This window comes from Notothenia rossii (assembly GCF_949606895.1).
Source record: "Notothenia rossii genome assembly, chromosome: 2".
Classification (NCBI taxonomy): domain Eukaryota; kingdom Metazoa; phylum Chordata; class Actinopteri; order Perciformes; family Nototheniidae; genus Notothenia; species Notothenia rossii.
Window position 1 is genome coordinate 4,798,373 of NC_136904.1, and position 15,000 is coordinate 4,813,372.

Sequence of the window (15,000 nt, forward strand, 5' to 3'; positions counted from 1 at the left end):
ACGGCGCCAACAGCGATGTTGTGTGTGTGTGTGTGTGTGTGTGTGTGTGTGTGTGTGTGTGTGTGTGTGTGTGTGTGTGTGTGTGTGTTCTCACTCGTCCAGCAGCTCTCTCCCCTCGATGTGTTTCAGGCTGCGCAGGAATGCCAGCGATGTCAGAGTGTGTGAGTGTCTGATCCTCACGTTCCCCGTCACCCTCTGGATCAACCCGGTGAAACTCTCCAGCTCTGCCACAAGGTTGTCTACACACACACACACACACACACACACACACACACACACACACACACACACACACACACACACACACACACACACACACACACACACACACACACACACACACACACACACACACACACACACACACACACACACACACACACACACACACACACACACACACACACACACACACACACACACACACACACACACACACACACACACACACACACACACACACACACACACACACACACACACACACACACACACAATGTTATTACACACTGATGTATTGATTACACCCTCTGCTTTAACTGCATCTTTAGTGGTTCAACCATATGTAACCATCAAACCTCTTTAACTGTTTTTAAGTAGTGTGTAGGGGTGGGTGTGTGTGTGTGTGTGTGTGTGTGTGTGTGTGTGTGTGTGTGACTCACGGCCCCTCCTGATGTTGATGTGCAGGTTCCCCTGGATGACGGTGCATCCCTTCAGAGACTGAGCAGCGTCCATGGAGTCGATGACCTTCTCCTCACACACTTTGTCGCACAGACCATCGCAGGCTTTGCAGTACATGCTGCAGACAGAGGGGAGAACAGACGCCATGTGTTACTCAGAGCAGAAGCTTTCCTCGTGATATAAAAAACACAATGAAATGCCAAATGCCTCTTCACTGACGTTCTCTCAGTGCTTCACACCCTGACCTTTAGTCTGGTTTCTTTCCCAGTGTTCGACAGCACCAGCTGAGTGATGTCTACGAGAGATTCACTTTTCTTGTTAGTTCAATTCATTCTAACTCGATTGAACCTGTGCTCTCATGGTCTAAGGCAGGGGTGTCAAACTCAAGGCCCGGGGGCCAAATCCGGCCCTCGGCTTCATTTTATGTGGCCCCGCAAGAGCTCTGCAAGAATATAATGTTTTTTTAAATTGGGATTTTCTATTTTGTTGTGTTTGTAAATGATTTGACATCGTGTATGAGAGTGTTTCAGTCTGTGGACATAAGTATGGTTTCATTGTCTCGTGTTTTTACATTTATTTTTTTGTCCTATCAGCTTTGTCTAAATGTATTGATGTACAGCACTCTATTGTTTTTAAATGTGCTATATCAATAAAGTTGTGTTGGATGCACTTTGTTTATTATTATTAGGAGAGTACCACCTCTCAGCAGGCACTAGAAATGGGGGTAAAAGTTCCCGGCACTAAGTTCTCTTTTTGGTGTGAACGCGACATAACGGGTACTAATGGAGCTAACCGGGGAAAGTACTCCGGTGTGAACGCGACATAAGGGGTACTAACGGAACTAACCGGGGAAAGTACTCCGGTGTGAACGCGCCTAATAAGATCTCCTCCAGCCTGCGGCTTTATTTCAGCGGTCAGGATTTATATGATGCTTTAATGGTTATCTATGAAAGCTGGTTGACATTTAAAGAGCAAAGCTTAAGATGCTTGTACATATGTGGGAGAACAGAAAACGATTTCGTACTGCCCGTCAGAAATGTCTCCCAAACACACACTCTCTATCTTTCCTCAAAACATGTGGTGTTACCGGTTAAGAGAGACAGAAGTGGGGTTGTGTTTATTTCAGTGATATTAAACCCGTCTGTCCCGTCTGCAGCCTCAGTCACAACATGTTTGAAATATTATTATCTTATCTTATTTTCCTACATCCTGCCCACATTTGAATAATGACCTTGACGCGACACAACGATGGTTTCCACATGTAAAATAATATGATTAATGTCTGTGACGGAGTGATCTTTATAACCCCTTCAATCCCTTATTTTATTCTATCTTGTGTTTTTTTTTCTTATTTTCTTATTCCGTTGGTGTATTATGAAGCTCAGGACTTTACCCAAATCGGCAACACATCTTATATAGGCCTACTGTAAGTCCTCTCAGGAGCACGATGACTTCCTCCATGTGTCATAAATCAGCTCACCTGTTGGGCGTCTTGAGAACTCCCTCATTAATAATCTTATATACTGGAAGGACCGCTCACCTGCTGGGGGTTTGGGCATGTATGTTTTGGGCATGTGTCGCTCACCTGCTGGGGTTTATGGGCATGTATGTTTTGGGCATGTATGTTTTGGGCATGTATGTTTTGGGCATGTATGTTTTGGGCATGTATCGCTCACCTGCTGGGGTTTATGGGCATGTATGTTTTGGGCATGTATGTTTTGGGCATGTATGTTTTGTGCATGTATGTTTTGGGCATGTACCGCTCACCTGCTGGGGTTTTGGGCATGTATGTTTTGGGCATGTATGTTTTGGGCATGTATGTTTTGGGCATGTATGTTTTGGGCATGTATCGCTCACCTGCTGGGGGTTTTGGGCATGTATGTTTTGGGCATGTATCGCTCACCTGCTGGGGTTTTGGGCATGTGTGTTTTGGACATGCATGTTTTGGGCATGTATCGCTCACCTGCTGAGGGTTTTGGGCATGTATGTTTTGGGCATGTATGTTTTTGGCATGTATCGCTCACCTGCTGGGGTTTTGGGCATGTATGTTTTGTGCATGTATGTTTTGGGCATGTATGTTTTGGGCATGTATCGCTCACCTGCTGGGGTTTTGGGCATGTATGTTTTGGACATGTATCGCTCACCTGCTGAGGGTTTTGGGCATGTATGTTTTGGGCATGTATGTTTTGGGCATGTATCGCTCACCTGCTGGGGTTTTGGGCATGTATGTTTTGGGCATGTATGTTTTGGGCATGTGTCGCTCACCTGCTGAGGGTTTTGGGCATGTATTTTTTGGGCATGTATTTTTTGGGCATGTGTCGCTCACCTGCTGAGGGTCTTGGGCATGTACCCGCTCGGACACTCGGTCATGCACTCCCCGTCATGGATGTAGAAGCTGTTGGAGTCGGGCAGGTGGACTTTGGAGCAGAGTTCAGCACTGATGCACCTCCAGCCCTCGAACCTGAAGGTGCCGGGGGGCAGTCGGCCACGCAGCGCCCCCGGTGGAAATAATGAACGCATGCAGCGCACGATGTGTCGCTGCTGGGGGATGAACAGCTGCCCAAACACTGAGGGTGGCAGCACTCGCCCTCCAACGTGCACGCCCGCCGTGCACACCTCTCTGGACACTCTGATGGAGAGAAAGAAAGAAATCAATTAAAGTTTATTTATATCGACCAATATCACACATTATACTTTTGTCACACACACACACACACACACACACACACACACACACACACACACACACACACACACACACACACACACACACACACACACACACACACACACACACACACACACACACACACACACACACACACACACACACACACACACACACACACACACACACACACACACACACACACACACACACACACACACACACACACACACACACACACACACACACACACACACACACACACACACACACACACTTCATTAGATCAAAACACCAGGTGCAGGGTGAGCAACAGATCCCAGATCCACAGAGACTAAAATCCACTCCGTGTTTTCCCCCCATCACAGCTGGAAGTCTCTGGTCCAGTTGCTGCTGTGGTTTCTCTAAATAAGAGGATATTGTGACTGATGACAGGGGAGGGAAACTACGTTGAGTGAAGAAAGAAGCAACAACTTGCCGTGGCTTTTTTTTTAAAAGCGGGGAAGCTAAGTTACGACGCTGATTTAATACGTGGAAAAAGCTTTCATCACCTCCATTATTTTGAGTGTCAGCTTTTGCCCCTAAAAAACTTTTTCCTGCTTTTCTTGGTTTTATATGATATTAAAGTGAATATTATGGTGAATAAAGACATCATCTTGAACTGGGAGGAACTGGGACGGATGTTTTTGTTACCAAATGATTTATTAATAATAAAAATGACTAATAATAAAATAAAAGTTAGTTAGTTGCAAAAGAAAGTTACTTTTCCCTTTCCTGTAGTGTGTTATATAGGTTTTAGTGCATGTAAATGGTCTGCAGAGGCTAAAATCTCTGTTTCCTGCCTAAACATAGTGACATCACCGTTGAAAACTTCCGCTTCTATTGGCTAGCACTCGAACACATTGTACGTGATAAGGGGTGGGACATCTCTAAGAGATTGACCAATCACAGAGTCTGTCTATAAGGGACGATTTGCAGAATCAATTCATTAAATGATTATGGAAAACTGATCGAAGTATAATACACATTGGTTCCTTGCTCTCTAAATATACAAAGTCGGGATTTTAAGTATTTTATTCTTTCATTTACACAGAGTTTTCATTGATTCATCTAGAAAATACTCAGACTGATTGAAAATGAAAGTAATACTCGAACAAACAGGATCTGATCTCAGAGGGAAAAGCTGTGGACCTTCAGAAACAAACACTAATTGCCATGGAAACACTTTAAATAGACGCTTCAAACTGTTTCCGTGTGTTTCCTGTGAGGCGTAAACAAAAAGGGAAAAAGGGGGTAAACTGCAACTTTCATGATGTCATCCTCTTCGGTCAGAAAGGCCGGTTTGAACCAGAGCGAAGGGAGGGGGAAAGGGAGCGGTGTTTATGGGATGCGAGCGATAAAACTGTGAAGCGCGTTGCAACATGTTGCCTCCGGCGTTTCTGTCAAACAAAGTGAAGACAAGCGAGCTGCAGATTCTCTAGTTTATATTTCAGTGATGCACGAGCAAGATCGTCACTATGGGAACCCGAAGCCTTTTATGTTAGAAATGTAAAGTACAGGTCATCAGCACATAGAAACTGCCGGATGATAACCTGCATATGTTGGGCAATTTACACAATTAGCATCCGTTGAGTTAATTAGCATCAATGCAGACAATAGCTAAAAAATGGCTCGGCTGATTTGGAAACATTTTTGGTGCGTTTTTTGAGGAGGTTGAATCTATTTCTGACATTTTCAGGATCAAAAATTGCTGTTTTGAGTCTCATACACGTTCAAATCTACCCAAAATGTATCAAAATCAGCGCATCAGGAGCACAAGTATGGTCACTTCCTGGTTAAAACTGCCATTTTCTGATCCTGAAAATGTCAGAAATGGATTCAACATCATCAACAACAACAAAAACAACACACACATCAGCATCAGATACGTTAAGTGGCATTAAAATTGCATTATAACTTATAAGGACAATAGTTAAAAAATGGCTTGGCAGATTTGGACAAGTGGTTTTTGGGGTTATTGACGATGCTGAATCCATTTCTGACATTTTCAGGATTCAAACTGGTAGTTTTAACCAAAAAGATGCCATATTTGTGGTCCCTAGGTTCTGATTTTGATGCATTTTGGGTCGATTTTGAAGTTTTAGGGGATCATTTGGATTGGACAGATTGCTTATTTATTTGAAGAAAGGTTGTCCACAGTTGAGGTAATCATATCCATCTTATAGTCTCTAAATCCAAAGGTCAGAAAACTATCCATGGTAGCCCACAGAGAATACAAATATGGCCTTTTATCTGTATTGTTTACACACGCTATAATGCAACATCATGCTAATTAACACAACTTATGCTAATTGTGCAAATTGCCCAACATATGCAGATTAGCATTCGGCAGTTTCTATGTTCTGGGGACCCTTTACTATTCATTTCTAACATTAAACTAGTCAACATCTCCGGGTTTACACTACTGGAAACTAGACGAAGATCTGGGAACAGACTGCAAGGCTCTTTGAACAAAAACAAACAAAAAAGTCTCCCAAAAACAGATGTCAAATTGGAAAAGGAAGTCATTCCCGAGGCTTGAAACACAACAGAGAGATTCCAACCATCTGCTGCTTCTTCTACTCCTCCAACTTAGTGTGCTCCGTTAGAAGAAAGGGTGTTTTGGGGGGATAATGGCTGCCATAAAAGTCACAGTGCAACAAAATAAAAAGGGTTTGACTATAGACGTGCATGACTAACGCTTGCAATCTGAAAGGTGGGAGATATGATAACAGAATACTTAACAAGACCAGCCAATATCAACATTTCTATTTGAAAATCGCCTTGTATTTTGGCCTTTTTTGCCTAAAAATAACTTAATCCAGTTGTTCCCAAGCAGGAGAGAAAAGGGTGAGGCTTTAATGTATTCCCAGGGAGTTGCAAAACATACCATTTTTTTGCAGAAGTAAGAACATCTGATGAATGTTGTTGCACAGTAAACAAGTAAAAGATGCTGCGGTGTCACGTTTAAATGCTTCCCCAATGAAATGCACTTTTTTGTCGGAGCATGTAGGCCCTGCAGAAAAAAGTGTGTGAACCACCAGAATAAAAAGGGACAAATCACCCACTTATATCACATTGTTTGTACATGTATGTATCATTTTAAGACATATTTATGACCTGTGAAATAACCAGCATTTCAATGGTTGGAGCAATGGCCGAAAAACGGAGGAAAAACCGCCATTTTGAGTTACATCCCTTCAGTCGCTGCCAGCAATAAAACACTCTTTGATTATTTATATCATCACATTGTGTTACTGAGTTTCTCCATGAAGCACAACCAGATAGTCGACACCTTTCTGACTATATCTCTGATACTGAGAATCAAATACAGAACTTCTTGAGGCCAACATTCGAGAAAAAAGGCAAAAGAAAATGGAAGAAATTGTGATTTGGTTCACGAGGAGAAGTGAATGTTAATACTTTTATATTTTACCATATCTTTTTATGTCATTATAGTTTCTTCAAATACTTTTCTATCTGTGTTTTATTTATTTTTTGATGTATGCACCACAACACCAAGTCAAACTCCTTGTATGTGTTACCTGGTAATAAACCTGTTTCTCATTCTGAGGAGCTGGCGCCAATTACCCAGTCAGAAAAAACATGATACCAATTCAGAAGCAAAGGGAACTAAAATATGGAAGTGTTGAAAGTGAAAAGCAAACGGGATGATTTGACGGCTTTTGGTGCAAAACCTGTTTGCTTTTTATATGAAATAAACCTGATCTGTGACACCTGCATCCAGTATCTCTTTTCTGCCATGAACTTTGTTTCAATCAAAGATTCAAGTCTCCCAGTCCGTGACTTTTCCTCTGTTGTCAATATGAAGTCAGATTGAAAACAATTCCAAATAAAAATGCCATTTATACCCATATGGGGTAATATTTACCTCATAGAAAGTGCAGCGTAAACATGACGTGTTGCTATAGCAACGCCTAATGTCTACTGCGGTTCCTTATAGATAGAGAGAGAGAGAGAGAGAGAGAGAGAGAGAGATAGTTATAGAGAGATAGTTATAGAGAAATAGAGAGATAGTTATAGAGAGAGAGAGAGAGAGAGAGAGAGATAGTTATAGAGAGATAGTTATAGAGAGATAGTTATAGAGAGATAGTTATAGAGAAATAGAGAGATAGTTATAGAGAGAGAGAGAGAGAGAGAGAGAGAGAGAGATAGATAGAGAGATAGTTATAGAGAGATAGTTATAGAGAGAGAGAGAGATGGATAGAGAGATAGTTATAGAGAGAGAGAGAGAGAGAGAGAGAGAGAGAGATAGAGAGATAGTTATAGAGAGATAGTTATAGAGAGAGAGAGAGAGAGAGAGAGATAGAGAGATAGTTATAGAGAGAGAGAGAGAGAGAGAGAGATAGAGAGATAGTTATAGAGAGAGAGAGAGAGAGAGAGAAATAGAGAGATAGTTATAGAGAGAGAGAGAGAGAGAGAGAGATAGATAGAGAGAGATAGTTATAGAGAGAGAGAGAGAGAGAGAGAGAGAGAGAGAGAGAGAGAGAGAGAGATAGTTATAGAGAGATAGTTATAGAGAAATAGAGAGATAGTTATAGAGAAATAGTTATAGAGAGAGAGAGAGAGAGAGAGAGAGAGAGATAGATAGATAGAGAGATAGTTATAGAGAGAGAGAGAGAGAGAGAGAGAGAAATAGAGAGATAGTTATAGAGAGATAGTTATAGAGAGAGAGAGAGAGAGAGAGATAGATAGATAGAGAGATAGTTATAGAGAGAGAGAGAGAGAGAGAGAAATAGAGAGATAGTTATAGAGAGATAGTTATAGAGAGAGAGAGAGAGAGAGAGAGAGAGAGAGAGAGAGAGAGAGAGAGAGAGAGAGAGAGAGAGACACTTTGCACATAGCTCACAGTAGCGATATTTTATACTTCATGCTATCTGCACTATATCATATGAAAAGCTAAGAGTCCACAGATTCTATTGGTATAGGTTTCATCCCTGTGCGATCACAACTCACTGTTCTGTATGATAAATAAAAGAACATTGTACCTTGAAAATCTATAGCGGGTACATTTGACCCGTTGGCGGTTTTAGGTATACAGCGACCTCTGGCGGTTCTAGTGTTAAACCGGAAAGAAGCCATATTTGTAGTCCTTAGGGTCTGATTCAAAGACTGCAACCACTACTATGTAGACATATTTATGGCTATGTATGTATACTTACATCCTTTGGTTACTAAAACCCTTTATGAATACACTACATTTATACAGTTTTGTAGATTTAACGTTTTTAGACTGTAAGTGTAAATACGCACATTGACATTGAATGTTATCTCTTTGCACCGTCATCGCTACTACCTCTGCTTTTACCACTCTTAGTTATTTATTTATTTGTGTGTATTTTTTTACTGCAGTGAGAGTTGCCAAAGAAATGTCGTTGTACTTTGTATGATGACAATAAAGATATATTCTATTCCGATTAATTCTGGGTCGATTTTGAAGTTTAATGGAGTCTGGATAATTTGGATTGGAAAGATTGCTTATATATTTGAACAAAAGTTGCCCACAGTTGAGGTAATCATTTCCATCTTGTGCTCTCCATATCCACAGCTGAATTTAGTTCGTGCCCTCTTTCCGATACGACAAACACCCATCAGCAGTGCCCATGAGATGACCTCCTGACCGAGGAACCAACCAATCAGAACGCAGCCTGTGTGGTCCCACCACCAGCTTGTTAGAGACCAGCAGGAGGGAACCAGTGCTGGCACAAAATGTTCTTTCTCTGCTCCAACACCCGTCAAACCCCCCCCCCCCCCCCCCCCGGATTCCCTCCTGACCTCTGCGACGGGGTGATGGGAGCCGTGTTGGGAAGGTGTAATTTGCAACAACAAAAAAAGAGGCTAATGTACCGCCTCGGGTCTACAAATGACCACTGAAGAGGATCAAAGTTTAAATGGACATCTGTAAATTAATGGAGGCCAGATTTAAGCCTCGCTTACAGATGCAGAAGCAAAAAGAGAGGATGTGGAGAATTAGGAGGAGGAAGAGGAAGAGGAGGAAGAGCAAAGGATAGGGGAGGCAAATACACTTCAAAAAGGGGGGAAATGTGTGAGGTGAAACACACTGAGACGTTGACTTTAATTTAGTGTATTATGTCTGACACACACACACACACACACACACACACACACACACACACACACACACACACACACACACACACACACACACACACACACACACACACACACACACACACACACACACACACACACACACACACACACACACACACACACACACACACACACACACACACACACACACACACACACACACACACACACACACACACACACACACACACACACACACACACACACACACACACACACACAGCCACTTGGGGGAGCCAGACAACACAAACATATTTTCTATTTTTTTTTATACTTTAAATTCATTTTGGATTTGTGTTGCACACGTTAACTTGAACATTTTATGTTTATGAGATTTTATTTATTTTAATTCTTAAGTGGAGCAACCGTCACAAAACAAAAAATTGCACACACAGAGTATTTCATTCTGAAATCTAGTCTAATAACGTAACCCATATAGAGCTCATTTGCTCCTTCTTTGGCCAATGTTTTAAATGATAGCATTACAAAGTAAGGGTTGAATAAAGTCACTGAAGGTAGCTGTGGAGTATTTAGGAGTCTCCGCTTTGAAGCAGTTTTCCACCGTGTCATCACGTTGTGGGATAAAGATCAGCTGATCCAGAAACACCCGGTCTGCAGAGTGCATGCTGGGAAACTCACACCTGTCAGTGTCATAACGAGGGTTCCATTACACCTCTTAATTAGTGGTTGATGAACGCCAGATAGAATAGATAGACAGAAAAAACAAAGGTAAAATGTTATGAAGTTCAACTTGTCAACCTAATACAGTTATGTTTGATTAATTTACAAGAAGTCAACTACTCCGTTTTTTCAGTTTGTTTCCCCTCCACATTTCCCCCTTTTTAAGTTTATTTTCCTCCCCCGTCCTTTGCTCTTCCTCCTTCTCTTCTTGTTTTACAAAATATATTAAGTGTTTTTTATAATTAAAGTACTTAAAGGTGGAGTATGTAATTTTGGAGAAACCAGCTTGAGTGCGCTAGAATTTGAAAGTACACAGCCGAAGCCGCTGAGGGGAACAGGACGTCCCACTCTTCAGGCTTCAGCAGTGTGACTTACTCACAACAATAACAAAGGCAGACGTCTAGACTGATGACAGCCCAGCGTGTGGATCCAGAAACACAGATACAGATCTGCAATGGATTAATGTCAACGGCACGAGAGGAGTACACACATCCTTCACTCGAGTAGAAGTACAGATACTCGTGTTTAAAAATACTCTGGTGAAAGTAGAAGCACTGACTAAACTTCTTTACTCAAGTAAAAGTAAAGAGGCTTTGAAATGTACTTCAGTAAAAAGTACCCATAACTAGCAGCTGTTTTAAAGAGTACCTGACCTCCCTTTATATTCATAGAACAATAATGTCATTGTTAGCTAATGAATGTTTCCATGCTGAACAACGGCAACATGACAACGTTTCCATTGGTCCCTCTTCTTTAGAGAAGACCAGGAAATGATGGATACACGGATCGTGTTCAAATCAATAGGCACGCAATGACTCTAAATAATAATGATCACGCCACCAAACACACATTCAGACTAAAGGAACCAGTCTGTTTGGAAAATGAGAGAAGTAGAAAGTACAGGTATTTGGGTTCAACATGTAAGAAGTAGAAAGTACAGGTATTTGAGTTCAACATGTAAGAAGTAGAAAGTTCAGGTATTTGAGTTCAACATGTAAGAAGTAGAAAGTACAGGTATTTGAGTTCAACATGTAAGAAGTAGAAAGTACTGGTATTTGTGTTCAACATGTAAGAAGTAGAAAGTACATGTATTTGAGTTCAACATGTAAGAAGTAGAAAGTTCAGGTATTTGAGTTCAACATGTAAGAAGTAGAAAGTACAGGTATTTGAGTTCAACATGTAAGAAGTAGAAAGTACAGGTATTTGAGTTCAACATGTAAGAAGTAGAAAGTACAGGTATTTGAGTTCAACATGTAAGAAGTAGAAAGTACAGGTATTTGAGTTCAACATGTAAGAAGTAGAAAGTACAGGTATTTGAGTTCAACATGTAAGAAGTAGAAAGTACAGGTATTTGTGTTCAACATGTAAGAAGTAGAAAGTACAGGTATTTGTGTTCAACATGTAAGAAGTAGAAAGTACATGTATTTGAGTTCAACATGTAAGAAGTAGAAAGTTCAGGTATTTGAGTTCAACATGTAAGAAGTAGAAAGTACAGGTATTTGAGTTCAACATGTAAGAAGTAGAAAGTACTGGTATTTGTGTTCAACATGTAAGAAGTAGAAAGTTCAGGTATTTGGGTTCAACATGTAAGAAGTAGAAAGTACAGGTATTTGAGTTCAAAATGTAAGAAGTAGAAAGTACAGGTATTTGAGTTCAAAATGTAAGAAGTAGAAAGTACAGGTATTTGGGTTCAAAATGTAAGAAGTAGAAAGTACAGGTATTTTTGTTCAACATTTAAGAAGTAGAAAGTAAAAATTTGTCAGAAAAATAAGTCGTGGAGTAAAGTACTGATACCAGAAAAATGTACTTAAGTACAGTAACGAAGTATTTGTACTCCACTACTTCCCACCTCTGTTAACGGAACTGACTGGAAACCCACCTGGAGATATTGCACAGGTGTAAACCAACCCCCCCCCGTGTTGTGTTGTTAGAAGATATGACGTTTGACAGGAATTCAATCTGATTAATAACCTCTGTAAAAGTCCATTAGATGGATCCACAAAGGTGTTGTCAAAATAAAACCCCACCTAGGATCTCTACTTTAAGTCTAAGCAAACATTACTTTTGAAAGACTCAACTGTGTTACATGATGAATGATTTTAACACTAAAAAAAACTGTTTTAAAAACTGTTTTTCTTGACGGGTAATAGCGGCACTTGCGGCGTCGCCCTCATACCAAAAAGGCAGATTTTCCCCATAAAAATGTTAAAGTAATTTCTGTTTGTCAAAAACTGTATAATGACTCCAGGAAGAGGATCAGTCGAGCAGAGCGTCAGACGGCAGACAGCTTTGTTTTTACGGAGTTCCGACGTCACGTTGTTGTTTAGGTCCGCGACGCCATCTTGTTTACAGGCGCCATGTTCTCGTCATATTTGATTTAGTTTATATAAACAAGATCAGCGCCACAGTACTCATGCTTAGTGCTGCGTACCTAGACTCACATTCAGGTTCAGGTCCGGACTCAAGTGCAAAGGTTCAGGTTCAGGTCCGGACTTATAAGTCCGGACCTGAACCCATGGCTTGTGTCAAGTTGTGTGAGTAACTAAAGTGAACTTATTGTGAGCTAATTATCAATTTAAAATAAACTCATAATCAACTCAAATTCAAACTCGTCAGGTTTATTGTGCTCCCTTCCAACTTGTGTCTACATTTCTCTACAAAGTACAAATGTAAAAAAAACACTTTTTGCCACTTAGTCTACAAATGACTTATGACAGCAACTACAGTGAACTTCTATAAAGTTCAAACATTTATTTCATTTACCAAACTAAAGTAACCAAACAGTCCCTGAGCTGACTGAGCCTAAATCCCTAAAACTTTGCTGAAAGGTAGAGTGTAATGTAGACTACACGCATTACACTGTTACACACCTACTATACAGTATACACTGTGACTACTACTCGACCACGCTGTCCACTATGTCTAAGCCAATCACATCGCTCGCTTCCCTTGACGTCACACAGATCTCGCGAGTAGTTGCGATATTTTGCGAGACTTCGTGAGTTCAGTAATGGCCGCCATATCAGAAGCCGACACGATGTTTTTCGTCTTTTCTCAGCGCAAATTTCTCGATCTATGGAAGGTTTTAGATGGTTTAGAACAAAAAGGAGAATATACGTAAGTGCTAGTTTTTTTTGCGAGTCCAAGTACCGGTTCCCGACGTTCCGGTTTTAACCGGACTTGAACCGAAACTTTTTACAAGTCCAGTACCGGTTCGGCGTACCGGTACGCAGCACTCACATCTTTCAAGAAAAACCACTGAGTATGAATTAGAAAAACAAGATTTAACTCTATTGTCATTGCAAATTGCGTGCCTTGTAATTCAATGTCATGATAAAATAATGTAAACATGTTTTATCACTGGCTGCCAGTTTAGGGTTGTAGCTCAAAATGTCTGTTCTTAGTGGCTTGAAAAACATTTAATTCAATGTTATTCATTTAAAACAATAATCTCCCTAATGTTTACCCTTGTAAATTATTGAATACCCTTTTTGTATTTCTATCAACATTTAAATCCCAATTACAATCACCTTCACTTCAACCACAGATTAGGGTTAGGGTTAGGGTTGCCTGTGTTTATGAAACATTTTCAAATGTACGGAAGGATGTTTGTATTTTGTGTTTACTTCCTGTATTTAGCCCCTTTTTTATGGACTGCCTACAGCCTTAAAATACAGTAAGAATAGTACTTATGGGTTTAAACTCTAAAAACAGGAGTATAGTAATTGAACAAAGACAGTTTAATATAATATACAAGTTTTCAACGAGTACAAATCAAGTTTGGAGCAAAAACACTGAAGACTTGCTCCAATGAATTAAAAACAATGATATGATAGGATGTTAACATTTTTTTATTGTTTATTTCTACTCTTTTAATTTCTCTTACGTGCAATGCCTTGTCTTTTCTGCAACGCAAAAATGTCCCAAATTGGTATCAATAAAGTACATCTTATCTTATATAAGGGGGGGAAATGTTTCTGCTTCACCGTATTGGATTCACAGGATCAACCGGGAGGTGTTGGGCTTTGTAAATAACTTGATTTGATCAGGATGTGAGAGGGAAATGGAAATGGCTGCGGTCGATATTGGGATTGGGATGTTCCTCTCCATTAATTGTGTTGATGGTGACTGCCAGGAACTGAGCCCTCGGGCTGAAACTCCACTTCCTGTACGGTTTGGTTTTGGGTTACCCTTCCCTTTATGACGGGGCTGTACTGTAATGCCTAAAAAGAAAGTGTGGTGTTTGTTTTTGTTTATTTAAGAAGGAACAAAGCACATTTTGCAAACTCAACGCGCTCCATGACCTCCCACTTTGTTCCCACATTCATTGGTTGGTAATCAAACACTGATTTATGTATATTCAGAATTACATTTAACACCCTACTTCCATTCATAGCCTCAGTGATGTTTCAATGATTTGTGAAATAAAACTTCACATACAACGATCCCTAGATAGTCATTAAACATGTTTTGTAGAGCATAATGTGCCAGGCTCTGTGGATGAGAAAGAGCTTAGTTTGGTTTAAATAAAAAATAATCGCAAATTTAAACCATATTTTAAGAAATCAGCCAAAGAACATGTAAATAAATGTAAAATACGATTTTTAGGAGTTGGTTGGAGAGTTGGAGAGTCAGAAGAAAACATTATTCCATTGAGAAAAGAGGACCCCACTAGATGACATGATATAAACCATTGCATAAAAGTCATTGGAAATAAAACATTTGTGTTTGTTTCATGAATTATTGTGAGAAACTTTAACTCACTTGCTACTTTATAGTGCTATTCCGTAAAGTGA

General features: G+C 40.3%; 1 protein-coding gene across 1 annotated transcript in view; it reads right to left on the bottom strand.

Annotated features, from left to right (window-relative positions):
• The window catches only part of LOC307028840 (insulin-like growth factor 1 receptor), an 82,648-nt gene that overhangs the window by 26,190 nt on the left and 41,458 nt on the right, over nucleotides 1–15,000 (bottom strand). The window contains 4 exon segments of the mRNA XM_079664185.1: nucleotides 95–239; nucleotides 663–799; nucleotides 3,008–3,155; nucleotides 3,158–3,310. Coding sequence (XP_079520311.1) covers nucleotides 95–239; nucleotides 663–799; nucleotides 3,008–3,155; nucleotides 3,158–3,310 — 583 coding nt within the window.